The following is a 26,959-nucleotide window of genomic DNA, read 5'->3' on the forward strand; positions in this document are numbered from 1 at the left end:
TTTCTTTCACTAGTAAAATTTATCACTATCCCTTTACCTTATATGATGAATAATATAATAGAAGTTAAAGCAGAAACAAGTGTCAACAATGTTGATATAGATTATATAAGCTTGATATTTTGCTCTTTCCCACATAATTTCAAAATATGGTTAAAAAGTAATAAATGAGCCAATGTGTGCTCTCGCTCGCTTGCTCTTGCGTACATGCATGCTCTCTCTCTACATATATGTGTGTGTGTGTGTTCTTACACAACATTACACAGATGTACAGTTAATTAACTACTTTATAAGCACTTGGCGTATGATGACTAGACTGCCCATCATTTTCAAAGCCTCAGCCTCGGTTCAGCCCCTTGCACACAGTAGACGTTGAATAAGAGGAAGGTGACTATTTTGACCACAGAAGAAATAGGTTTAGAAATGTCAAGACCACAGAGACTGTATATTTTACCAATATTGTCATGCAGACATAATCTTTGGAAACGAGCATTCTAATCGTAACTACAGAACAAACGCGCTACGTAATTTGATTCCAGACATAAGTACATCTGCTTGTTTTGACTTTGATGCCTAACGTGTATTTAGAAATTTTTCTGCAGGGAAATCTTATAATATCATTGGCTGAAACAAGAGGAATGTAACTCATCAGTAAAAAGAAATTCTTTAATTGCTTTAAAACTTTTTTTTTTTTTACTGTTTATTTATTTTTGAGAGAGAGAGAGAGAGAGAGAGATAATGGGAGAGGGGCAGAAAGAGAGGGAGACACAGAATCCGAAGCAGGCTCCAAGCTCTGAGCTGTCAGCACAGAGCCCGATGCAGGGCTCGAACTCACCAACTGTGAGATCGTGACCTGAGCGGAAGGCGGACGTTTAACGGACTGAGTTACCCAGGCGCCCCTAATTGCTTTAAAATTAACTTAGCCAGAAAGAATTTCACTAGGCAGAAATCAAATTATTGCTAACTGTCCCATACCAGTATTTGCAATGTCGTGTAAAGATCTGAAAACTCAAATAAGAAATTAATGGCAAGTCTCGTCAGAGACTTCAACTTCAACCTGAGACCTCAACTTCAAATATTCTGCCCTAAAACAGAAACGTTATGTTTCACTGAAACTCTGCTTAGTGACACAAAAACACAGGCCTAACATTCTTCCCCGTTGCTTTCACTGAATTTAAGCTTCTCCATGAGGTAAAAGCACATGACTGGTTCAACAGACGACTTTGAGTTGCCTTAATGCCTTTGGAATTCTAGCCATTAATCTAAGCTTAGTACAAGTAAGCACATAATTTAATAACATGTGAACCAATTGGACAATGAATACGTTCAGTGTCATTTGCCACAAATGATCACTAAAGACATTAATATTCATTAATAAGTCTTCTGACAAAATTAAGATGCTCCTGAAACTTTTTTTTTCTCCTCAATTTGACCTTAATTCCTGGTCCTTATCATTTAGATTTCTGGTAACTTCTTTTATAAATGATGTTGATAAGTCTTGAAAGGACAAAATAGGAAGTAGGGATCGGTTCCTTTTCCCTAAGAGGTGATTTTCACATCCGGTTTGAATGTATCTCAGACCCCAACGGTGATTCCTGACAAGTCTTCTTATGCTGCCAACGTGTGTCTATTGCATATGTGTTTTAAAATTCATTTCTGAACTATGCTGTGAATAACTTTGCCGGATTATGGCATGCTAACCAGTCCACAGTGTTCAGTGAAAGAGGAAAGGCGTAAGTACATTTTTCTTTTTGCACTTTGCACCAGCCTCCCACATTAGAAGACACGAGAAAGCTAAGAAATGATGCCAGCGTATGTGGTACAATATACTACTTGTCATCTACTTCCAGGTTTTTACAAATAGTAGACACTGCCATTTCAGCTTTTCGCCTCTCTTCAGTGTGTAAAATTCTTGCTCCACAGGACTCCTCGTAGAACTTATTGGATATTTAGTAATAATAAAGACACGGCATACAATGCATTCTAGGCTACGAAGTTAGTTATGAATATGGTTTTAATTTCAGTATTTTTCATCTACTTTAAGATTTCTTCTATTCATTTACTTATTACACTACTATTTTTTTTTTAAATTTTTAACATTTATTTATTTTTGAGACAGAGAGAGACAGGGCATGAACGGGGAGAGGGGCAGAGAGAGGGAGACACAGAATTGGAAACAGGCTCCAGGCTCTGAGCTGTCAGCACAGAGCCTGACCGAGGGCTCGAACTCACAGACCGCGAGATCATGACCTGAGCCTAAGTCGGATGCTCAACAGACTGAGGCACCCAGGTGCCCCATACTACTATTGATTGACAGTCTGCATTCTGCTGGCTATTTTTATTTGAGTTTTTTGCCCCAACAATATCTCTTTATTACATATGACTTACAGATGAGGGACTGAGACTCAGAGAAATGAAGGCACTTGTTTACCAAGGCGAAGCTGGTATATTTTATGACTCAAAATACAGCACTTTTTCCATTCTCCGGTTTTCTTTTTTTAGAATGGGAGCAGTACTTGCAAAGCACAGTTAGTCTTGGAAACAAACTAAGTTGAGTTCGAAACCTGAAACTGAAAATTACATGAATTTTAAAGAATTTTTAATCTCCATAAACTTCTGTGTCTTCATCTGCAACACAGACATAAAAGTAATATTTTAATAATATTTTTGAAGAAGGGTATATAGTGTATGTATAACATTTAGGAAATTATAAATGTTCATTAATAGTAACTAATAAAAATACTGGAGGTAGGTTGTATTTTTTCTTTTAGTGGGAATACTGATGAATCTTTAGACTAGGAGTAAATGAGCCAGATGTCTAGCCCAACTTCACTGAAAACAAACAAACAAAAAAAAAAATGGCTAGGGATGCCTAGCCTGGCTGGCTTAGTCGATTGAGTGTCTGACTCCTGATTTCGGCTCAGGTCATGATCCCAGAGTCCTGGGATCGAGCCCCACATCTGACTCCGATTCTCTCTCTCTCCCTCTCACCCTATCCCCTACTTGTACACTCTCTCTCTAAAATAATTTTTTTAATGCTTATATATTTTAGAGAGAGAGAGACAGAGAGACAGAGCATGAGTGGGGGAGGGGCAGAGAGAGAGGGAGACACAGAATCAGAGAGAGAGGGAGACACAGAAATCAGGCTCCAGGCTCTGAGCTGTCAGCACAGAGCTCGACAGGGGGCTGGAACTCACGGACAGAGAGATCATGACCTGAGCTGAAGTCAGACACTTAAGTGACTGAGCCACCCAGGCACCCCAGGAAAAAAAAAAAAAAAAATTTTAATGGCTATGTGATTCTCTAATGATTTCTCAGGTCAGTATTGAAAAAGAAAGACAAAAACTTGCCGTATGATGAGTGAGAGAAACAATAAGTGAAAAATTAATATGGAACAAAAATTATAGTCAGTGTTTAGTACTTTAAAGACTAAGTCTTAAAAAGGAAGTCATAAATAATGGGGTTAGGAGCTGACAGGTGGGATCATCAGGCAAGGCCACTCTGAAGAAATAACATTGGAATAGAAACCTGAATGAAGTGAAATAGAAAGTTGCACAAAGACTTGGGAACAAGGAAAATGGGGTAATAAGTTGGCCATTGAACAAAGGAGTAACGAGAAGGATGGTAGCAGGTTGTCAGAGATAGGAGGGGCCTGATGATATAGGCTCCTGTAAGCATTTGGATTTTATTCTATGTGTATTTGGAAGACATTGAAGGGTTTTGTTGAGAGCAGTGGTGATCGGGTATCAGTAGTAAAAGTTCTTTCACACTGCTAAGTGGAGAATAAAATCTTCCGTGGAGAATACATTCCTGTGTGGTGAAGCATGGAAGGTGAAGAGATAAATGAGGTCATGGCCACAGGGCAGGTGTGAGCTAAGGACGGCTTCAAATTAGACCCTGTCGGTCCAATTGATGAGCGCAGTCTCTGTGAAACAAAGAAGAAAAAACAATGACTTTGGCGTGTTGGTTTTTTCCTAAGCAATGGGCTGAACAGTGATTCCATTTACTGAGATGTGAAAGACAGAGGAACACATTTTATAAATGTCTGATGAATCTCCTAGGCGTCTAAACGGACTTAGCGAGTAGGCAGTTAGATATAGAAGTCAGGACCTCTGGGGAGACAGTGTTATTAGAGCTACTGACTTGAGATTCTCTAGCCCATAGATGAATTCCACGTGGTAGGATGAGATCACCCTTAGCAGTGATCTCCAGGGTGGGATTCTCACAATCTCCTAAGGGGTCCAGAAAGAAAATATCAGAACATCATTTTACATTTATTCTTATATTTAATTAATATTAGGTGATTTGATACAGATGCCCCCACATTGTGCCTATCAGTCGGTTATGTATCTCACTGCACTCAGGGTACCCTGAGGTAACTGTAAAAATTATATAACAAAGAGGTGCAATGGGCAAAGCCTCATTTTTTTTTCTTTCAATGTAATATAACACACTGTGGTATACTTATATCTGCACACATGAATATATATATGAATATGGATGAATAACATGATATATGAATATGGATGAATAATTTAAAACTGGGTTTTAAATAGTTTTTTAAAATACATATTTTATTTTGTAATAATTTTAGATATACAGAAAAGTTACACAGATGTTAACATCCATGCCTTTAGTACCTTTGTCAAAATGAAGAAACCCACCAATGTTACATTACTACTACCTTTATTCCAGAGAGAAAAATGATAATCTACTTTGATCCAGTAAGAGGTCGGACTAAAAAAAGCAAAACGACCAAAAAGACTATCTAAATATCATTTTATACGCGTTATTTTTCACAATTAAATTTGCCCTGAATGGATATGAAACCTTGAGATATCGATTAATGATTGTATGAAGCCATTAACACTATGGCAACATTTTAAAATTTAAAATTAGTGTGCCATTGGCACAAGGAAAGAAGAAGCCATTCCGCGGTCATCTTCTAAACAACAGAAGTAGTAGTGAGCCTGTGATGCTTGGCCACGTAGATGACACTACCCCAGTGGAGGTAAAGGAACTGGAGCACCCAACTCTCAACACCAGCGAGCGCCATGAAGGCCAATGCCATGTAACTCGGGGAAGTTGTATCTGATGGCTTTTCTACTTCAGTTATCCCCTATAGAAATTATAAGAATGGCAACATCTGTTTTCAAGACCAAACACAACTCAAAGCTACCACCAGATATAAGTACTAGTCTAGCCCTTGTATCACTAAGGAAATGTAAGTGATCTCATTCATCTTCTAAAGATATGTCAAAGGAAAAAAAAAAAACAAAAAACAAAAAAAAAAACACCTAAATCTCTACAACGCAAACAAAAGCTCTCTAGTTTCTCTGACTTGTGTTCCAAATTAGTGCCTCTGACCTTTTCTTAAAACTTTAAGCATCACAAGGAAATCAGTGGGAAGGGAATCATGTGCTAACAAAGTACTTAAAGGGCAGAAAAACGCACTGAAGTGAAAGGGGATTAGTAAAGGGTGGGGAAGAGGACCAGCCCCTCCCAGTTTGGGTGAGCAGATTTGGGATTAGTTATCAAGCAGAAACTCACATGCAATTAACAGCTCTGACATCAGGGGACAAGCAAATATAAAACACTCAGTTCTGAGAGGGGTTCATCAGAGAACCCGCTCAGGAGTTTAAGGTACTGGAGGGAAGCTCTATGGGGAGCAGGTGGATGCCCGCCAAAACTCCATTAGGATGGGAGATTTTAAGTCACGGAAATTAACTAGCAGGAATTCTGCTTCCAATTCTTTCAGCTTCATGGCTAAATGTAATTAATGGCCATGACCTGCTAACGAATGCTTTGGATAAGAGACATCTATGATAAGTATTTTTTTTTTCATAAATGGAAATTTAAAATAAAGAAAACTAAATGCTAGGGCAAGGGATTTAATTATGTAGTTATTATCCATGTCAAGTTTTTCCAGGTAAATTACTATTTTTACTATTTGCGAGAAATGTCATTTCACAGATATAAAAAGCATTTTGCGGGAGGCTGGGGAGGGCTCCTGCCTGTTTATAACAGCACAAAAAGAAAACTTGCACTAATGCCATTTTGCTTTCTCCTTTTCAGCCTGATTTTTATGTGTTTCAGTCTCTACACAAAGGGCTGCAAACCAGAGATCTGTTCTTCACTCTTGCTTCGAGCAGAATGAAAGCCCATAAATTCCTGTCTCTGGGATACATCGTCTTGCCCCTGCTGTGTTCTCAACAGACCTGGGCTCAATTCCCAAGACAGTGTGCCACCGTTGAGGCTCTGAGAAATGGTGTGTGTTGCCCAGACCTGTCCCCACTGTCTGGGCCTGGGACTGACCGCTGTGGCTCCTCGTCAGGGCGGGGCAGGTGTGAGGCAGTGACTGCAGACTCACGACCCCATAGCCTCCATTACCCGCATGATGGCAGAGATGATCGGGAGGCTTGGCCCACGAGGTTCTTCAACAGGACATGCCGATGCAATGGCAATTTCTCAGGACACAACTGTGGGACTTGCCGTCCTGGATGGAAAGGAGCGGCTTGTGACCAGAGAGTTCTCATAGGTAAGTGGGGATCTGCGTGTATATACAGTTCTTCATGAGACTCTATGCACTTAATAGGAACCTAAATCATTTGAGCTGGAAGCACATCTGAAAATCATACAACTCACTCTTCCCTCTTCACACTTGAGGAAACTGAGGCTCAGAGAGGCTAATAAGGGTATTTAAAGAGTTGAGGTTAAGGCTCAGATCCTCTGACTGACAAGATCTCCTTCCAAAACATGGAGCTACTGCTCCATGCAGGGAACCATGGTAGGGGTTCACGACTAGACCCTTCAGTGACTTCTCAAGGTAGTTATGTTAATTGTAGAAAGTGAGGTTCAGAAAGGTCAAATCCTTACAGCTGGTACTTGAAAAACCTGGAATTTGCCAGTGAGGTCAGTCTAGCTCTAAACCATGATCTACTTCTACTAACTTGCTAACCCACAAAGAAATTTCCCCTTGTGATGATCAGGTTCGGCCATTTCAAGTGACGAGCCTGGCCTTCACTCTACTAAATGGCAATAAATAATAAAGCTTTAAATAGTAAATCCAGAGATACACCGTTGTTTTCTATGTGCCAAACATTGGGCCAAGGGTCTAACAGAATGTTTATTGAGTCTATTTTATGAGCCACACTCTGACATAATTGCTTTTTATGTGTATATTCTTTAACCTTTACGACTCTATGAAGCAGGTATTATTTTTATACACACCCTTTCAGATGAGAAGGTGAGACTTAGAAACACGTGTACAGAGTCACAGAGTAAGTCCCTGGTATTAACCACTATGCCATGTTTTTTACGAGGCTTATGATTTTGAAAAGATAGAAAGTTCCAGAAAAATATACCAATGAGGAGCAGAAATAAATACGAGATCACAGAATCATAAAGTCCATAGTCATAATAACGAAAACTAATGAAAACCCTAGAGTAAGTTGGCGGGCGGGCGGGGGGGGGGAGGCAGAAAACAGGCCTAAAGAAGAGATTCGGGTGAGGGGAATTTTTAAGGAGTATAAACTTATTTAAGCATATATGCAAATTATCATTAATGGGTACATGGGGCGCAATGTTACGATGATGCTCACGTGGCACATTTTCACGTTTGAATGTTGTATCCTGAAGTCAGGAGAAATCTTCTGGACTTGAGTGCAGAAGAAAAGAACCACTTTGTCCAGGCCCTGCATCTGGCCAAGCGGACAATGCACCCTCAGTTTGTCATCGCCACCAGGAGATCAGAAGAAATATTGGGGCCAGATGGCAACACGCCACAATTTGAGAACATTTCCATTTACAACTACTTTGTTTGGACACACTACTATTCGGTCAAAAAGACTTTCCTTGGGCCAGGACAGGAAAGCTTTGGAGAAGTGGATTTCTCTCATGAGGGACCAGCTTTTCTCACATGGCACAGGTACCACCTTCTGCAATTGGAGAGAGACATGCAGGTATGTGTGACAAGTTGCACTTTTCAGGTCCCCAACAGACAAGGTGGATCGTTTGGAAGCCGTTTTCATCCACTACGTTCTGAGCGATCGAAACATGTGATGGCAAAGCAATTTCATGATATTAATCTTTGGCATTCTAAATTTCTCCCTATTAGTAAATTACTTACTCATTAATTAGTCTTCATCTTTTGTGAAGGGAAAAGAAAGTAATATCAATGGTGAGGGAGCCAGTTGAGACATCTCTAGGTGTGATGTAACATGATGGACATATGCTGCAGCATAATTGAAAAAATGATCTTTATATAGCTTGCAACAAAAGAATCTCAGTTGATGGGCCGGCCTTCCCAAATGTAAATCAATACCCCCTCCTCCTGGTTTGGATAAAAAAAAAATTAAAAAAAAAGTGTGCATACAGTTCTCAGTCTACCAAGTCCCAAATGTACACCTTGTTATGCCAGCAAATGATTCTGAGTCTATGGCACAAAGTATAAATTATGAAAAACAATATCCTTTACATTGTCATATGTGGATTGAACTCTGTTTTGTTTCCATGCCTCCTACCTCAGAAACCTACTAAAAGTATCACACCATTCAGGTCTCATTTTTACTTAAAAGGCATCAACTTTTGGGGCATATAGTAGACCTCAGCCCAAACATAAGTATTTCCTGCTTATCTTTTAAGCGGAGAGCCTCAAACCACATTAAAGTATGTTAACATAGATACTTTTTTATCATTTAGTTTACCAATTGCTTTTCTTGAGAAGAGTATTGTAATTTTAAAATGAAATTTGAGGGATGCCTGGATGGCTCAGTTGGTTAAGTGTTTGCCTCTTGGTTTTGGCTTAGGTCATGATCTCAGCGTTCATGAGTTCAAGCCCCACATCAGGCTCTGTGCTGTCAGCACAGAGATTGCTTCAGATTCTCTCTCTCTCACCCCCCCCCCCAAACACACACTTGCTCACTCACTCTCTCTCTCTCTCTCTCACACACACAAAATAAATAAATAAACATAAAAAAATAAAATGAAATTTTAAATTATTAGATCTCAACTAGGAAATCCACAAAATGAATGTGTTTTCTAGGTAAATGGATTCCTTCCCTCAAATTAAAATATAAAAGTTAATCTAAAAATATCTCAGGGTAAAAAAGGTGTTTAGATTCATTTATTGATTTGCAGGATGCTTGTGTCCAGCACTATCACAAGAAAATAAATGGTGAGGCGAGAGAGAATTAATGCACTAAAATACAGAATAAAACATTGGTATAAAAGTAGTCCATCCATATTCAGTTTGAGAGTGATTAAGTTAATCCATCTGATACTCTGAACTTCATATTTTATAGCTCTTATTACAAGTAAGACATTTAGTAGATTACGAGTAGATAAATCTGTCATTTGTAATCAACTCCAGATCTCCATGCCTCTAAGTCATTTTCTCATGGGCACACCAAAATGAAAGGGCAGGTGGAAAGTATCTAAAAGCTTCGATTTTGCCTGTGTAAACTTCAACCTCTATGCCTTATATTTTTAAAACCCAACAGCACAAGGGATCCAACGAATTACAGTCTAAATGTAATGCACAGTTGAAATGCCACATGAATATTCTCCAACTCCCAAATGTCAATTCTGAACCACAAACTGACTCTTAATGATCCCTTGGAAGCTGTCACTAATTTTTGTGAACCAGAACAATGGCTTCTAAACAAGGACTCTAAACCCCTGGAGATCAATAAAAGAGGATGCTTTGGAAAGCTTTTGGTCCTCTAAAATACCCTGGGGACCAGGAAATGCTTCCTAAAGGGTTTAAAGTGAAAAAGCAGAAATGTACTAAATGCTTAGGAGGTGAGGCACAATGATGGCAATCTCTACACTTAAATCTCGCTCACTAAATATAACTCCCCAAAGGTCTAAAGGAATGAGAACAAATACAGTAAAAATATGTTTTAAGGAACTCAATAAAATAAGCATGTGATCTTGAGTCCATTATTTTTTCTTTTAAGGTTTTTGTTTGTTTGTTTTGTATTATTTTGTTTTTTGAGAGAGAGAGATCTCCACGTTGTCAGCACAGAGCTGAAGTGGGGCTTGATCTTACAAACCGTGAAATCATGGCCTGAGCCAAGATCAAGAGTAGGACACTTAAACCACTGAGCCACCTAGGCATCCCCTGAATCCAGTACTTTTAAAATTGTTGAGATCAGCTCTGAAAGGAAACTATGTCCCTGGTCTAAAGAACTGTGTGCACAAAGAAATACTCTGCTTCATTTCACATTTCCCGTTGGTGTTAGTTTTTAAGCAGAAACCCAAGTCTTAACAGTTTAGATTCTGAAGCAGGGGTCTTTAAGTAAAACGCCTTCAGTATCCAGGCAGATACGGTGATGTGAAAGAGATTGTCTGTGTAGCCTGTGAAAAGTCGAATCCATATAGCTCATATTTGGAAAACCTGGAATTCACGTGGGCTTCTTCCACTACCCTTGCTAACCCACAAATAAATTTTAAAGCCCAGAATCTAAATGCCTGAAGTCATTCATGTTAAACGGAAAGAAAGAAAGAAAGAAAGAAAGAAAGAAAGAAAGAAAGAAAGAAAACAAAAAGCACTGCTCTACATAATATATTTAAAGACTGGATCTGGCTCCAGACCAAGACTCCATGATGCTTGAATTAGAGATATGAAAACAGGAGGTAAAATGTCAAGGAGCAAAAGCTATTATTGATATATATACTTTTTTGGTATCACCAATAGAACTTGAATTACCTACCTGAAAAAAAAAGGGGGGGGGGGAGACTTCTTTCCCCAAAAAATAGCATTTGTAGAAGCTTCTGTATGATGAGTTGAGTTTCATTCTCTTTAGTGCCTCAATGACTCTTCATAGTATGTGATAAGCTTTGTTAAGTAAGATATTTAATTCCTCTGGCTACTCAGACACCACTGATACACTAACTGGTTCTAATTACCAAAAGAGAGTTGATAGAAACAGACAACCAGGGAGAAAACCAAGCAAAGGGGGAGAATTTTAAACAAAAGCAGAGAACGCTAACAGAGTTTCTTTGATCTAGGAAATGTTGCAGGATCCTTCATTCTCCCTTCCTTACTGGAATTTTGCAACCGGGAAGAACATCTGTGACATTTGCACCGATGACCTCATGGGATCGAGAAGCAACTTTGACCCCACTCTTATAAGCCTGAACTCTGTCTTTTCTCAATGGCGAGTGGTCTGCGAATCCTTGGAGGATTATGATACCCTGGGAACACTTTGTAATAGTAAGTTCCAAACCCATCTAGGATTCAGAATTCCCTATTACCTAAAGAGATTAAATGTGCTGTCTGAAAGCCCTCATTCTACTAAGGACTTCAGAATAAAATATTTTATTAGAGAGAATCAATGTACAGACGTTCATTGAACACCTACGCTACTCAAGGCACTCTATAAGGTTCCCGGGGGGAACAGAAAGTGTCTATACATTTTTACACTGCTTTTCTTGAGAAATTTGGCCAGTGCCTTGCTCACTCTCTTACTTTGGAAACGTATGGTTATATAAGATTAATCCTCTTAGCACATACAGCACTCCTGAGTAGTCATGTGTCTTGAGTTGAAATTTCAAAGCAAATCGTTTCCCTAGGAAATCTGAAATACGCCGAAAGAGTTTGAAGTGACCTGAGAGTAAAGTTCTAGTCAGAGGGTCAAAAGCAAAAGGTGATATGCAGGGTATCTTTAAGAAAAGGAGGATACCTTATGCAAGCTGTCTTCCAGCTAACTGCTTTGCACCTCTGTCAAAGCGAACACAAAAAGGGAATGCTAAACCAGCTGTCCCGGCGTCCTTTCTCCAGTGATGTATAGGCCACTGCTGCCTTAGGTCAAGGTTCTGTGATATGTGGGTCTTTTCCTGAGTGTGTTGTTCTCTTCCTTGGATCACATTATTACCTCTCTCTGTGGCACCAACACAAGGTCTTAATTATTAGTCACCTACCCCATCTACTTTTCTTCTTCAGGCTTGTTTGGTTATTTTAAATTTGTTCTTCAATGTAAAAACTGGATTCATGGGAATTTACTTTGTTAACGTCTTCAAAATATATTTATTCCCATATATTCTTTTCAGCTGAAAATATGAAATTCCTATATCAATCTTAAAAAAAAAGAATATCTTTCAAAAAGAATATTCTAAATAGAACAATTCAGTAGATTTTTTTTTCAGCATTATAAGATTTTTTAGCTGCATATAGGAAAAAGAGAAGTGATAGTGTATGGATTTTTTTTTTCGGTTGAAGTTTAAGAATTAGAATAAATTTTGTATTTGTTTAGCAAGCTGAATGAGTGATCCCACCTTGAAATGACATTGAGAATCAATATATCTTTAGATATGAAAACATTAATCCCTTTCTGAGCAGGCTATTGTATTTTGTCCTAGGAATTTTTTCCAGACCTTTTCTAACAATACTGGTGACTGGATGCCAAAATATAGCACAGTTTAAGTGGGTAAATAAAATTATGGCAGAGGAGAGAAGATTCTATTTTCATCACTTGTTCTTGTCAAGAGGTCTCATAACCAAGACACGTAGTTTCATGAAAAATTGAAGATTGTGTATTTTAGGGAAACAAATTTGAGGAATACTTCTTTTCTTAGTTCGTGATATAAACACCAAGAATTTTATTTATTAGGCCAGTGAAAGATGAAAAGGAAACTAACAGTTTATTGAACACATACTACGTGCCTGATATGGTACCAAATGCTTTCATATATCTTATTTAATTCTCCTAATTCTGTTCTTGGATGAAATTATCCATTCCTGTGGTTTCATTGATCATCTTTTACTGGACAGCCATGCACGTACATTTTTAGAACAAACCTTCCTTACATATCCCAATCCTGTATTTTCATGTGTTTGTTGCACAATGCCTCTCCAGCGTCCCATTAAAGCGCCAAACTTGGTACATTGCAAGAATGAGTTATTGACACCTAAGACTCCTCTAGCCACTAAAATATCATCTTGGATTCATCATATGAAGAATGTTGTTCCTTCTACACAGTATTTCTTAAATCTATTTTCTCCTTCATACACTCAGAACTTTTCATTCATTCCTGCATGGAAACTCCACAGGACTCCAATCCATATGAGGTTAAATCAGGTGCATTGGCAGAGGCTGTCCATGTGCAAACAAATCTAAAAAGACCCAGGTTAAATTTAACTCGTTTAAACTAGTTTCTTTACTATCAGAATTTTCCACTGTGAAACTCCATGAGGGCAGATTAGGGTGTGATGTTTTCAAAACCCATGTAATCTATCGTGTTTTTCTTGGAATGTATTGATAGCTCCTGAACAATAATCCTTAAAACACAAGCTTGGATTGATAGTTTTAGCCGGTGGGGTCTGAAAGTTTTAATAATAATGCATACCTAAAACAGTGTGCTATCTCCTTCCCAATCTCAAGAGTGGCATATAAAACATATTATATATATATTTATATATATATTTATATTTATATATTTATATTTATAAATATATAAATTTATACATAATATAAAATACATTTATATTATATAAAGTTGCTATGCTAATTCATCAGGTACTAATCGTTATGTTAATTATAAACATTACAACATAGTAAGCTTTATGAATGAGGCAAAATGAATACAAATTGAGATTGTAATATCACCTCTCCCACCCCAGTGGATTATTCTGCATATCCTCTTAGGACACACACATGCTTCTCTCGAGATCATTGGAACAGAAAATGCAAAATATTCCTAACCAATCTCCTCCTTTCCCACCTACCTAAGACTTCTCTTCATTTCCTATTGAATTAAACATAATTTCTCCACAATATGAATCTGGTCTAGCTTTACATTGTTCCCACCGTCCCTTATCCTCTTGCATTGTTCTGTACTCCAAGCAAGCTATTCCCCAACCAGCCCTCTTTACAGCCCAAACGATCTTTCCATATATCAACATACACCAGACAACTATTTAGCATCTACTATTTGCCAGGCCCTGTACCAAGATTAAGGGATATACTGGTGAGCGAGAATATAAAAAGTTCTTGTTCTGAGGGAGCTTATCTCATAGATAGGAGAAAGCATATCATCGTTCTTATTACCTCTGTCGAAAATGTTTGACTTGTAACATTTCCCCTATTTACCCTGAAAATTCTTCTCAAAGAATCAGGGTTCTTTGCAATCTCTCTCTCTCTCTCTCTCTAATATTTATTTGTTTTTGAGAGACAGAGACAGAGCACAAGTGGTGGGGGGCGGGGCACAAAGAGAGAGGGAGACACAGAATCAGAAGCAGGTTCCAGGCTCTGAGCTGTCACCACAGAGCCCAATGCAGAGCTTGAACCCATGAACCATGAGATGATGACCTAAACCGAAGTCAGTTGCTTAACCAGTTAAGCCACCAAGGCGCTCCTGCAAATCTCTTTTCTTTAATGATATCTTTCTGAAACCACACACCTGGAAAGGATTGATATTCTTTCTCAATCTCTGTCTTTCTGTCTCTCCCCTTCTCCTTTCCACTCTCCCTCTTTCTCTTTCTCTCCTTCCCTCCCTTCCTTCTTCCTTCTCTCCCTCCCTCAAGGCACCCATTCTATTATCCCTAGTATCACAGCTCTTTGCTTGCCTGTTTGTCTTAGTGCCCTTTAACAAGTGCCTTTTAACAAGTTTAATTATTTCTCACATTAATTGCTGAAAAATATGTATGGATTGAAATATAGACCAGTTCCCAAAGAAATTGTAGATTGTTTTTCTTTATTTCTCTGAAGGCTTGAAACAAACAGTAATTGAATATAAAATTTCACACATGTGTGAAATATAGATTTAGTGTGGGATTTAGGTTTATGAGACTATTTTGGCAAAATTCAATTTTCCATGGACTTTTGATGTTAATATATTTGATGTTAATATATTTGATGTTAATATATTTTCAGTAACGAGGTATACAATGATTAAACAAATAACAGGACCTCTATCTGTTATTGTGATCACTTTTTTCTTCCAATGATTTTATGTATCACACATCTAACTCTGCTCACAGACATATCACAATGATATGAATGTGATAACTTAAATCTTCTCACTGTAATGCCCCTAAGTCTGCCTTTTTAAAATGTTCTCTTCTACCAGGGAGAACCTATCTTTCAGTGATCATGCTCTACATAAAAATGGAAGAGCAAAGAGCTCTGTAAATATTCTGTAAGTGTTCCTATACCCTGTATTTTTTTCCAGGCACTGAGGGGGGGCCAATTAGGAGAAATCCAGCTGGAAATGTGGCGAGGCCAATGGTACAACGTCTTCCTGAACCACAGGATGTCGCCCAGTGCTTGGAAGTTGGTTTATTTGACACCCCTCCTTTTTATTCCAATTCTACAAACAGTTTCCGAAATACAGTAGAAGGTAAGTAAAAGAAGTCAGTGCTTTGATTTTATCTAGTTGTCACAGTAAACTGAACTATTCACATTCAGATCTCCTTGAAACATCTTTGGAAGCCATATTGATCTTATGAATTTATGTGAATGTTGCCTCCTATTATGATGTAGTCACAATTCCCTGCTCAAAAAAGAACTTCTTAAAGAAAAGTGTCAGGCCATGAAACTCTTTTAAATTATCATAGTGGAATCCTTGGGAAATTAGTCTTCAATCTCTAAAATACCTGAAAAGTATTAACTCAAATCTGTGAGGTGGCTAATCATTATAACTCTATCAAATTCTGGTAGAGGCAAATAATTTTCAAGACTTTGAGAGCCTAAATTTTTTTCTTAAAAAATAACAATAAAGTTTCTAAACAATTAGTTGACATCCAATAATGCCTGGCTGGGGCATATATTTCATTTAGGTTTGTATTATCCTATGAATGTTTTTAAAGGACTATAAAAATTCAAACTACCATCTAATGATATTTAATGTGATTCTCCTTATTTCATTCAAAGTATTTTATTTTATTTTATTTTTTAATTTTTTTTTTCAACATTTATTTATTTTTGGGACAGAGAGAGACAGAGCATGAACGGGGGAGGGGCAGAGAGAGAGGGAGACACAGAATCAGAAATAGGCTCCAGGCTCTGAGCCATCAGCCCAGAGCCCGACGCGGGGCTCGAACTCACGGACCGTGAGACCGTGACCTGGCTGAAGTCGGACGCTTAACCGACTGCACCACCCAGGCGCCCCCATCATTCAAAGTATTTTAAAGGTGAGGAAACTAAAGACCAAAGAAATGAATTTCCCAAGATAGTTTGTAACAGAACACAATTTCAAATAAAAAATTTTTTAAGTCCATTGTCTTTATACAATACATTTTAATATCTCTAAATCATCACCGATACATATTTAAAGTTTTAAAACAACAGAATCACATTTAACATATTATAAACTTCTTATTGTCACAATGTACATTAAATATAGCATTAAACATGTTAAGCTCCTCACCCTGAGGAAAAAAAAAATAGGAATAGATCTCTCTGTCTCCATGATCTGAGATACTTGACATAGAAAGCTAATCATTATTTTCCTTTCTCTCCCCTATTATCATCAGAACTGGATGCCATTCTATTCTGTCTTTATGTTAATATTAATAACTAAATATGAATGCACTGATTTGGAGATTATTCAATAAATAATCACTATGTTTTGACTAAACTGGTGTATATAAACTAAGGCCATAACCATTATATCCTTTTTTTTAATTTACTTTTTAAAATTCAAGTTAGTTAACACATATTGCAGTATTGGCTTCAGTAGGACCCAGTGATTCATCACTTCCATATAACACCCAGTGCTCACGCCAACAAGTGCCCTCCTTAATGCCCATCACCAGTTTGGCACAGCCCCGCCCCCCCCCCCACGTCCCCTCCAGCAACCCTCAGTTTGTTCTCTGAATTTAAGAGTCTCTTATGATTTGCCTCCCTGTTTTTATCTTATTTTTCCTTCCCTTCCCCTATGTTCTTCTGTTGTGTTTCTTATTAAATTCCACATATGAGTGAAGTCATATGATATTTGTCTTTCTCTGACTGATTTATTTCATTCAGCATAATACACTCTAGTTCCATCTGTGTTGTTGCAAATGGCAAGATTTCATTCTTTTTGATCACTGTGTAATATTCCAGTGTGTGTGTGTGTATGTGTGTGTGTATATGTGTGCACACATACACATATATATACCACATCTTCTTTATACATTCATCAGTCAATGGACGTTTGGGCTCTTTCCATAATCTGGCCATTGGCCATAAGCACTAATTTCTACAAGAATATGTAGGTTGCATCTTAATGATGACCAATCAAAGGACAAATTATACTGATTTCCTGACAGAAGGTCTGAAAGGACCAGTGCCCACCAACATGCCGTGTACGTTGCAGTCTTTAAACATTTCGTAAATAAAAAAAATAATAATGGAATAAATGTATACAAAATGACTAAATAAATGAGTGTAATTGTACAAATGGGTTAATATATTTTATCATCTTTAAAAAAAAAAAAAAAAAAAAAAACACAGCTCCACACCCAGTGTGGAGCCCAATGCAGGGCTTAAACTCACGATCCTGAGATCAAGACCTGAGCTGAGATCAAGAGTCAGACACTCAGCTGATTGACCCAGGCACCCTTGGGTTAATGTGTTTTAAATTCTAATTTTATTTAATAATATGTAATATTTCCCTGTTCTTCCGCCTCTGATTCTTAAAGCCAACCAGGTACACTTATAACCACATCCTGCATCACAGACCCTCCATTTTTGTGATCTATCCTTACCTTCTGCCTAATATATATACCTAATAAATATCATATGGAAATATATATTGAAAATATATACAGGGGCACCTGGGTGGCGCAGTCGGTTAAGCGTCCGACTTCAGCCAGGTCACGATCTCGCCGTCCGTGAGTTCGAGCCCCGCGTCAGGCTCTGGGCTGATGGCTCAGAGCCTGGAGCCTGTTTCCGATTCTGTGTCTCCCTCTCTCTCTGCCCCTCCCCCGTTCATGCTCTGTCTCTCTCTGTTCCAAAAATAAATAAAACGTTGAAAAAAAAAAAAAATTAAAAAAAAGAAAATATATACAATATATAATATGGGAGACATACAGTATAAGAAATACATAATACATGAAATGTAAGAAATATACATATTATATAGGAATATCATATATATCATATAGAATATGGGAAATAGAGAGAGAGAGGATACATAGGAAATTATTAAATATTATATAAATGTTTTGACAATAGGCTTTCCAGATGTTTAAAACTAGTACAGACATGATAAGCATGCTCTGGGAAATTGTGACTTTTCCACAAACATAAGATAACTTTCCCAAAATAAACATGGTGACAGTGAAAAGGAATGAGGTAGGAAACTGAAGTAATATCTGGCAATTTAAGGTCCAGGACAATCAGAGTGATGTCCTCCCAACTGTGTTAGTTTTTAGGAGAAGGAGATTTCCACTGTCTTTATTTCCACTGAACCAATGTTTGCCTTGTCAAAATAGAGTGCTCTATATACTTTGGCTGGCATCTTTGCAGGTCATTATTTTTAACCTTGAGGCTACATTTAGAATGTTGTGCCACTGGCTTAAAGCTAACCTAGCTCTGGGTATAGCAAGAAATGTCACCAACCATAGGTACGGAGAAGCAATGCTATTATATCAGGGCAAAAATTGGCCTGACAAACTGCGGAGAAACTGTTTCCTGATATAATCGCTGTTGTTGATTTGAAAAGCAAGATATTGGCAATGGTTTTCATTCTTCTCACCCCTCTTTTTATATCTAGGTTACAGCGATCCCACAGGAAAGTATGACCCTGCTATTCGAAGCCTTCACAATTTGGCTCATCTATTCCTGAATGGAACAGGGGGACAAACCCATTTATCTCCAAACGATCCTATTTTTGTCCTCCTGCACACTTTCACTGACGCAGTCTTTGATGAATGGCTGAGGAGATATAATGCTGGTGAGACATTCTCCTATGCTCTTTTGCGGGCTCAGCAAGGAGACCGTTCAGGTGGTATAGTTATCACTATAGACTACGCACTTAACACATGTGAACTACACTTCAAAATAAGGAGAAAAGAGCTGTGATATCTAGCTGTTTCCACATGTCCCAAACGACTTTGAAAATGCAGATAAAAAGTTATAAAAATAGTTACGAGACAGTATTATATTCTTATCAGAGTAAGCACGTAATCCCTTCTCATTTTTTAATTTGAAAAGATGACTGTCATGTTTCCCAAATTTTTCTTCCTTGTAGCTTCCAATGAACATTTGCATGTCTTTTTTTGTCTTTTTTTTTTTTTTTGGAACATTCTCGTTGTGAATAAAAAAAAAAATTTCACTGATCTCTTCTTCGATACCTAAAAGACAGAAAAAATTATGCTCATAATCCACAGTTTTGATTTTTATTACTGCTGGCCTCTTACAAATGGAAATTCTCTTCAACTTGAAAAGTTAATGTTGGTTGTTATAGAGAGCACAGCATAGAAAATCTTTGTCAACTTCATTTTAATGGGTTTTTAAAAATATTATTTAGAAGGCCACTTTCTCATCACTTCTACTCGGCTGAGAGGCTCAAGTCACTTTGCAAACAATGAAGTACTTCTATTTGTTAAAGCATAATACATGTTCATACTTCAAAAGTTTGTAAATTTTGGCTTCTGTGCCTTTACTTTATCCCGCACATAAACGTAATATTGGGTATAAACTATCTATTGACTTATCTACCCAATTCAGCCAGTCTCTTATTTCTTGGTGTGAATGTACAGGAGAAGCCTCTAATCCAACCTGATTACGACCATTCACAGATACGTTGGTCAAAATCATATGTTCCATCAGAAAATCATTCAAGAAACAAATAACTCACATATAACTATTCACTCATCCATCTGCTATGAATTCACTAATTGGAGTGCCACCTTATTTCATATGTATTCACAAGCATACCTACAGTCATAATGAATTATCTACAATTTACAACGTCTGTTTCTTTAACGAGACACAAGAAATTAACAACCCTTGAGATGCAATCTGAGTCCAGTATGCGTCTAGATTTTCATAATGACTACCTTATGTTTACAATCCTATCGCTCACTTCTAATTCTTTACCAATATCTCAGGCATTCTCCTTTAGCAAACCTTTCTTAGACATTCATACATTTAATATAAAACAACATCCCTCTCCTTTAGAAATCATAATTCTCGTTTTGCATATGTTTAGCTATATTACTTCTTATGACAATAGCAAGTAAAGTGGAGTTCATAGGTTTAGGAATGAACAAAAACTTGTTAAACACGCACTTCTCAGAACTAGACAACAATGCACAAGCTGTAGTTATTCAGCCATCCACAAGGCCATGGCTGTTAGTAAGTTGTTCTTAGGACTTATTTAAGAAGTAAAAGGAGGTGGAGAATCTTGGGTAATCTGAAGCTTTCTTTCAACTATGCAAACAAGTATTCCTTTGCCTTACATATCCTGATTGAAAAGATCATTATTTGACATCTATAACAAGTTGTTAATGGTCATCGATGAATCAGATAAATACCTTTGTTATTTTCTCCCCACTTCCTTTGCTTGTACTATATAAATTGCATAATAGCTCTCAGTTACTTGGATAGTAGTAGAGGGAAAAGTACCATGAGCAAAAAGTAGGGAGCCTAAAGCATATTTTTGACAAAATGTGGCCATAAAATTATAAGACAAGTTAATGTAAACACTTACAAATTGCAGGAACACTGAACACTAACGATTAACCTTCTGCTTAAATATTCCATGTCCCTGCAAACGTCCCTTGGAAAAACAATGTCATAGAACGACTACATAGGAAGAAAATAAAAAGATTAGAAAAATGTCTACAATGATGCATACAGCAGAAGTCTTTGTTGCAAATAAGTCTACAAGTGGAGGATGCAATTAGTTTTCAAAATGTATTGAAAGGTTTTATAATAAGGAAGTATCTTCAAAAATCATAGGATTATAAAATTATTAGGGTCTGAATGGAATAAGAATTGCATTTTACAGCTGAAGGAAATGAGAGTCATCGCATATAATGTGATGTCTCATTAGACATGAGGTGGTATAATATAGAGCATGCAAACTTTATTCAATATGATGTTAAGTTTAATTCACTAACATTTTGTATCCATGTGCACATTTAATTCAATTTTCTATTTTTCTCAAATGCGAGCCATGTGAATGAAGTTTTATATATAGCACTAAATATAGTGAGCTTTTCAGAAGAAGCAGTGTATACGTTTCGCAGACCAGACCCTACTTATCCTGCCCTGAGAGAAATGAACTAATTACGCACACACTCAAAGCCTTTCACAAACAGTATCTGATTCCATATCTTTGCTCTTATGAATAATGCTGCAATGAACATGGGTGCAAATATCTCTTCGAGATACTGATTTCATGTCTTTTAGAGATATACCCAGAAGTAGGATTGCGGGATCATATGGTAGTTCTATTTTTAATTTTTTGAGGAACATCCATACTGTTTCCATACTGGCTGCACCAATTCCCACCAACAGGGCACAACAGCTCTCTTCTCTCCACGCTTTTCCCAACGCTTGTAATCTCTTTTCTTTTTGACCACAGCCATCCTTACAGGTGTGAGGTAATCTCTCAGGATGGTTCTAATTGGCATTTCCTAATTAGTGATATTGAATACCTTTTCACGGACCAGGTGGCCATTTGTAAATCATCATGTCATATACCTTAAAAACATACAATTTTTTGTCAATTGTACCTCAGTAAAGCTGGAAAATAATACTATTTGAGTGCCTACTATTTCCTACATAGTATTTTAGGTACCAGAAATACAGTAGCGTACAAAACCCACAAAAATATTTTCCCTCCTGGAACTCCCCTAGTTGTTAGTTGAAATGGCAGTAAAAATAAGTAAATAAATATAAAGTATGTTAGATGGGAGAAAGTGTTTGCAAGCTAAGAACATCAGGAAAGGGGATGGTGAGTACTACATAAATACATGGAGGAAAATCATCCTGGGATGAACAAAGGAACCCACTGTGGCCAGAGCAGAGCAGAGAGTGGGGAGAAAATGGTGGGAAATAACAAGGTCAGAGAGGTAACAGGGGGAAGATCCTGACGGCTGTTGGCTATAACTCTGAGATGGGAAGGGTCTCGCACAGGGAAGTTTCATGACGATTCTACTGTTCTTGTTTGCTATTTTCACAATTATTCCTCCATTCAGTTGAATCGATGTAACTTTATCACCACGCTGATGCTGAATGGGGTTGAGGCTGTTCGAGTCAGGCTGTAGTGGAAAGGTGAAATAGAAAGTTAAAAAAAAAAAAAAAAGTTTATCTACATTATTAACTTTAATAAATAATTAACTAGAATACACCAAAACGTGGGTTCCTTGGGCCAGGCGTTCTGTCTGTTCTGTGCAGTGCTGTAGCCTCCATGCCGAGACCAGGGTCTTACGTTAGTAAGAGCTCAACAGATTTGAAGCAATAAATATTAAATTAGCATGAATACATAGTAAATCTAAAGTCGCAAAAATATAAACACTACATGCCATTCTATGATCAGTTGTTTTACCAAGTAGACGCTAAAATACTTTTCTGTGCTTCCCAGGATCACAGGGACTGTGTAGGTGATATATTTCTTGCAAACAGAAAATGTAATACTCCTCTAACTTTCTCACATATTCCAGGTCTTCTACATAGTTGTCCACTCGCGTCCAGCCCAAGCCCGATTCCAACTCTGGTTTTGTGATATCCCACTTCATTTAGTTGTATCAACATAAATGTAGAACAACAATACTAGAAAAGAACGATCTTGGGGCACCGAGGTGGCTCAGTCGGTTGAGCGTCCGACTTCAGCTCAGGTCATGATCTCACGGTCCATGAGTTCAAGCCCCGCATCCGGCTCTGTGCTGACAGCTCAGAGCCTGGAGCCTGTTTCGGATGATGTGTCTCCCTCTCTCTCTCTCTCACCCTCCCTGCTCATGCTCTGTCTCTGTCAAAAATGAATAAACATTTTTTTAAAAATTAAAAAAAAAAAAAAACAATCTTCTGACACAAAGAACCTATCACTCTTTTTATCCCTGATGACAGAAATTCACTAATAATATAAATGCCTGTAACTTGTATTTAAGTTGAAAGAGGAGAAGTGGCAGGAAGGAAATATTATCCCAGGAACTTGATTTAAAAATTTAAGTGTTTTTTCTAGCAGAGTAAAATATAGGGGATAAGTTCATATTTATATCTCGGGAAGTAAACAGAAAAAAATGAAGAATACTAAACAGACATATTCATATTCAAGGACAAACCTCCATTAGATATGGCACCTCTCAAATTTATAGATGAAGCTTCAGCAAACTATACGTCCATCTTTTTTTAGCCTTGAAAGAGAAGTTTAGTGAATTTTTTTTCAAATAAGTTTCTGTAATTTAAAAGTAAAACAACTAATGATCAACATAGATGATAAAATACTAAAACTTCCCTGCTTTTAAATGTTCTTGATCTATTGGATGTTACGTTAGTGCTGTGTTCAAAACATTTGAACTCTGTTTTATGCAATTTTCCCTGTTCTGCTATATACAGTAAAACTATTTTTATGTTTTTATCCAGTAAAAAATTAAAAAAAAAAACATTTTTATGTTATCCTAGAATATTTTAGGTCACCTTCAGGACATAATAATCTATTAATAGTAACTTTATTATGTTATTAACAAGATGTCTTTGGCATATTTTAGATGTATCCACATTTCCATTGGAAAATGCCCCAATTGGACATAATAGACAATACAATATGGTGCCATTCTGGCCTCCAGTTACCAACATAGAAATGTTTGTTACTGCTCCAGACAATCTGGGATATACTTATGAAGTTCAATGGCCAAGTGAGTATTGAAAATGTATCTTTTCTGTGGAAATTACCAAAACTACATTTGCTACCTTTTAAGGTAATCACAGTATTCTGAGGCCTATATTTTCCACTTAGATTTAGAAGGTTTTATTTGGATTTTTATTTTGGGATAAAGAGATTGAATGTAACATTTGTTGAGAGCCCACTCTGATCTGGAATTAAGCTGATTCTATAGCATACTATCTCATTTAATCCATACAATCCTCTGAGCTAAGTGTTGTAATCCTCATTTTACAAATAAGGAAGATGAGGCTAGCTATGATTAGCTGAGAAAGGGTAATTGTCACAGGTCATATTTCTAGTAGGCAGAGATAATGAGTTATGAGCTTAAGTTCATGTAATACGCCCCAATTTTTCTACTACATAATGGTGCCTTCGTATCTTTATTCTAAAAAGAAAAAATGGAGTGAGATACTCTGTGCTGCTTTTTCTGAGATTTTGAAATTCAAACATTCTTATTTTCTTTTCAATCCCTTCCCAACAAAGGCAGCAGGGTATAGTGAAGAGCACAGCATGTGGGTTTTGAAAGATTTGGGCCCCTAAACCAACTCTGGCGCCTACTGGCCAAGTGACCTTGGACAAGTGGCTCAAACTCTATGGCATCATTTTCTCACCTTTAGAACAGAAATAATAATAGCTATCCCAATAGGGTCCACTTAGTAGGAGAAATTTGGTAAGTGCCTTCAACATGACAGGTGCTATCATCAGCAATGTGGACAATAAAAAAGTTCTATATGGGGGCACCTGGGTGGCTTAGTTGTTTAAGCATCTAACTCTTGATTTCAGCTCAGGTCATGATCTCAGGAACCGAGAGATTGAGCCCTGCAGGCTCTGTGCTGACAGCACAGAGCCTGCTTGGGATTCTCTCTCTCTCTCTCTCTCTCTCTCTCAAAATAAATAAATAAATAAACTTAAAAAATTATATATGAAGATTTCGGTAAAATGCCTGCCACAATGCCTAAGTTTAGGGTAGCTGATTTTTGGTGGCAACTATTATACTGTTTATTTTTTGTTCTCCTTTTGTTTTTCACAGGTCGGAATTTTAGTATTTCTGAACTTGTTACTATAGGAGTAGTTGCTGCTTTATCACTGGTCACGGTCATTTTTGCGGGTGCTTCTTGTGTGATTCGTGCCAGAAGCAACATGGACGAAGCACATCAGCCTCTTCTCACTGATCAATATCAACACTATGCTGAAGAATATGAAAAAATGCACAATCCTAATCAGTCTATGGTCTAATGACAAACGACCAATTCTCTGATACATTAGCATCACAAGAACACCTGGTTGAAACATAACAGATGAAATTACTGTGTGTTCTTTTCCTCCATTACTTTCTTTCTTATGCACGCCCATGTTGGAATTAGAGCTCTACATATTATTTGCTAGAGCACAGAAGAGTCACAGTCTTTTTAATACGTTCTTTTTTCCAACTCTATTTCAAATGGTAGGTTGTATGTTAACAAACTAGAATTTAAATAAAAACTTGAAACATTAAAAAAATTAAAAATAAAATAAAATAAAATAAAATAAAATAAAACAAAACAAAACAAAATGGTAGGTTGCAGGCATATACCCCTGTCCTCTAACCCTAATTCCCAACCCTAACCCTAACCCTCTGGAGAGGTCTCTGAACTGCAAAATACCAGACACATATACTAACCCTAACCCTGAATCTGAGAATGTGGCCTCCTGAACACATGATAAGAAACGCTGAGAAACAGCCTAGTTACCCTGGAGAAGACTCCAAATACTTAAGAATTGGTGGGATTTCTGGAAATTGGTGTTGAAGGTAGAGATTTAAAAAAAGAGTAAAGGAAAATAAAATGGTAGTTTGCACCAACTCTATGATATTTAAGCAGAGAATGTGAAGATTTGGGCGTGTTTTAAAGACCAACTATATGACAATGTAAATAAGCTGTTGTGCTTTGTTTATGTATAAAGAAAAATCATAATAGTAAATCTCTGATTAAACTACATCAGTAGGCATCTCTACAATGTGAAAATGCAAACATATTTCCGTTCACTGACATCGAACAACGGATATATAGGAAGCCATATTTATTAATTAAAATCCATTAGGTGGAGCTACAAATGGGATCCCAGTTAAGTTTTTCAGACTAGAATTCCCCTTGGGCACCAAAGTTTAGTTTAGTTTAAGGTTTAGTCTGAGGTTCAACGTCGCAAAAAACTCCTGATCTTTGTCACACTCTATAGAGGTAAAGATTTCACTTTGTTTAAAAAACAGTTGATACTCTATTTGCCACCATGTTCTACCTGTCGATGGACTGGAAGCCAACAACCCACTCATACATTTCACGTCCCCATTCCTCTTCCAATATCTTAGAGACCCAAAGCAAGGCATAAAGTGGAGAATACGCAATACCGTGCTCTACAAACACCATTCCATTCATCGTGTTTCAAGTAGCCTTCTCGTATCGCTTACCGGTCTTTCATATGTTTTCAAAATAAAATAATAATAATATTATGTCATCAGTTGTGTGAGGCTTTCATGACGCAGTTGTGTGAGGCTGTCATTAATTTTTCTTCTGCCTATCTTCTAACCTAAAATATTTTTACTGTTTTTGATCTTGGGTTACTGAAATAATATTCTCAATGAAGAACTTGAAAGGCTGGTCACTGGGAACAAACATTTTTGGCAAAATCAGTGAAAAGAAATATGAACAATAGTAATTATACACTATAGAAAGTGGGGAGTCTGATATTCCCAACTCAAAAAACAAGATTAAAGTTATGTACACAATTGGTTATGGGTTTCCCTATATTAAGCAATCTTAAGGCTATGAACACAAGAAAAACAGACAAAATGTGTTAGTAAAAGATAATGCATATAATAATAGTATCTTTTTAACTTTCAAATACCATTCCTGAATTGATTTTTGACTACATTTTATTAAAATATTATATACTCATTGCTTTTCAGATATATTATAATATAATGTAAGATTTATTTAAACATTAATAAAACTAAGTCTGCCACATCATATTTTTGGAGATTTACTAAGTACTCATTGCATAAATGTTTATTTCTTTACTGATATTTATTTATTTATTTTTATTTGAGATAGTGTATAAGTGGGGCAGAAGGAGAGAGAAACACAGAGAGAGAGATTCTTGAGCA

The 26,959-nt window shown here is 37.1% G+C and overlaps 1 protein-coding gene and 1 long non-coding RNA gene across 2 annotated transcripts; one reads left to right on the plus strand and one right to left on the minus strand.

The window, feature by feature from the left end:
- Positions 1-5,321: 5,321 nt before the first annotated feature.
- On the minus strand, positions 5,322-26,626 carry LOC123592909. The gene is made up of 3 exons (XR_006710000.1): positions 26,520-26,626; positions 13,553-13,560; positions 5,322-5,333 (listed from the first exon to the last, which is right to left on the minus strand). It is a non-coding gene; the product is annotated as an uncharacterized LOC123592909 (long non-coding RNA).
- On the plus strand, positions 5,535-26,306 carry TYRP1 (tyrosinase related protein 1). The gene is made up of 8 exons (XM_045468349.1): positions 5,535-5,640; positions 6,073-6,535; positions 7,636-7,958; positions 11,011-11,215; positions 15,172-15,339; positions 18,700-18,879; positions 23,645-23,791; positions 24,851-26,306. The coding sequence occupies exons 2-8, from the start codon at positions 6,151-6,153 to the stop codon at positions 25,054-25,056; spliced, it is 1,614 nt and encodes a 537-aa protein (XP_045324305.1). The 5' UTR covers positions 5,535-5,640; positions 6,073-6,150; the 3' UTR covers positions 25,057-26,306.
- Positions 26,627-26,959: the final 333 nt, after the last annotated feature.

The sequence above is a fragment of the Leopardus geoffroyi genome, chromosome D4 (genome assembly GCF_018350155.1).
Source record: "Leopardus geoffroyi isolate Oge1 chromosome D4, O.geoffroyi_Oge1_pat1.0, whole genome shotgun sequence".
Classification (NCBI taxonomy): domain Eukaryota; kingdom Metazoa; phylum Chordata; class Mammalia; order Carnivora; family Felidae; genus Leopardus; species Leopardus geoffroyi.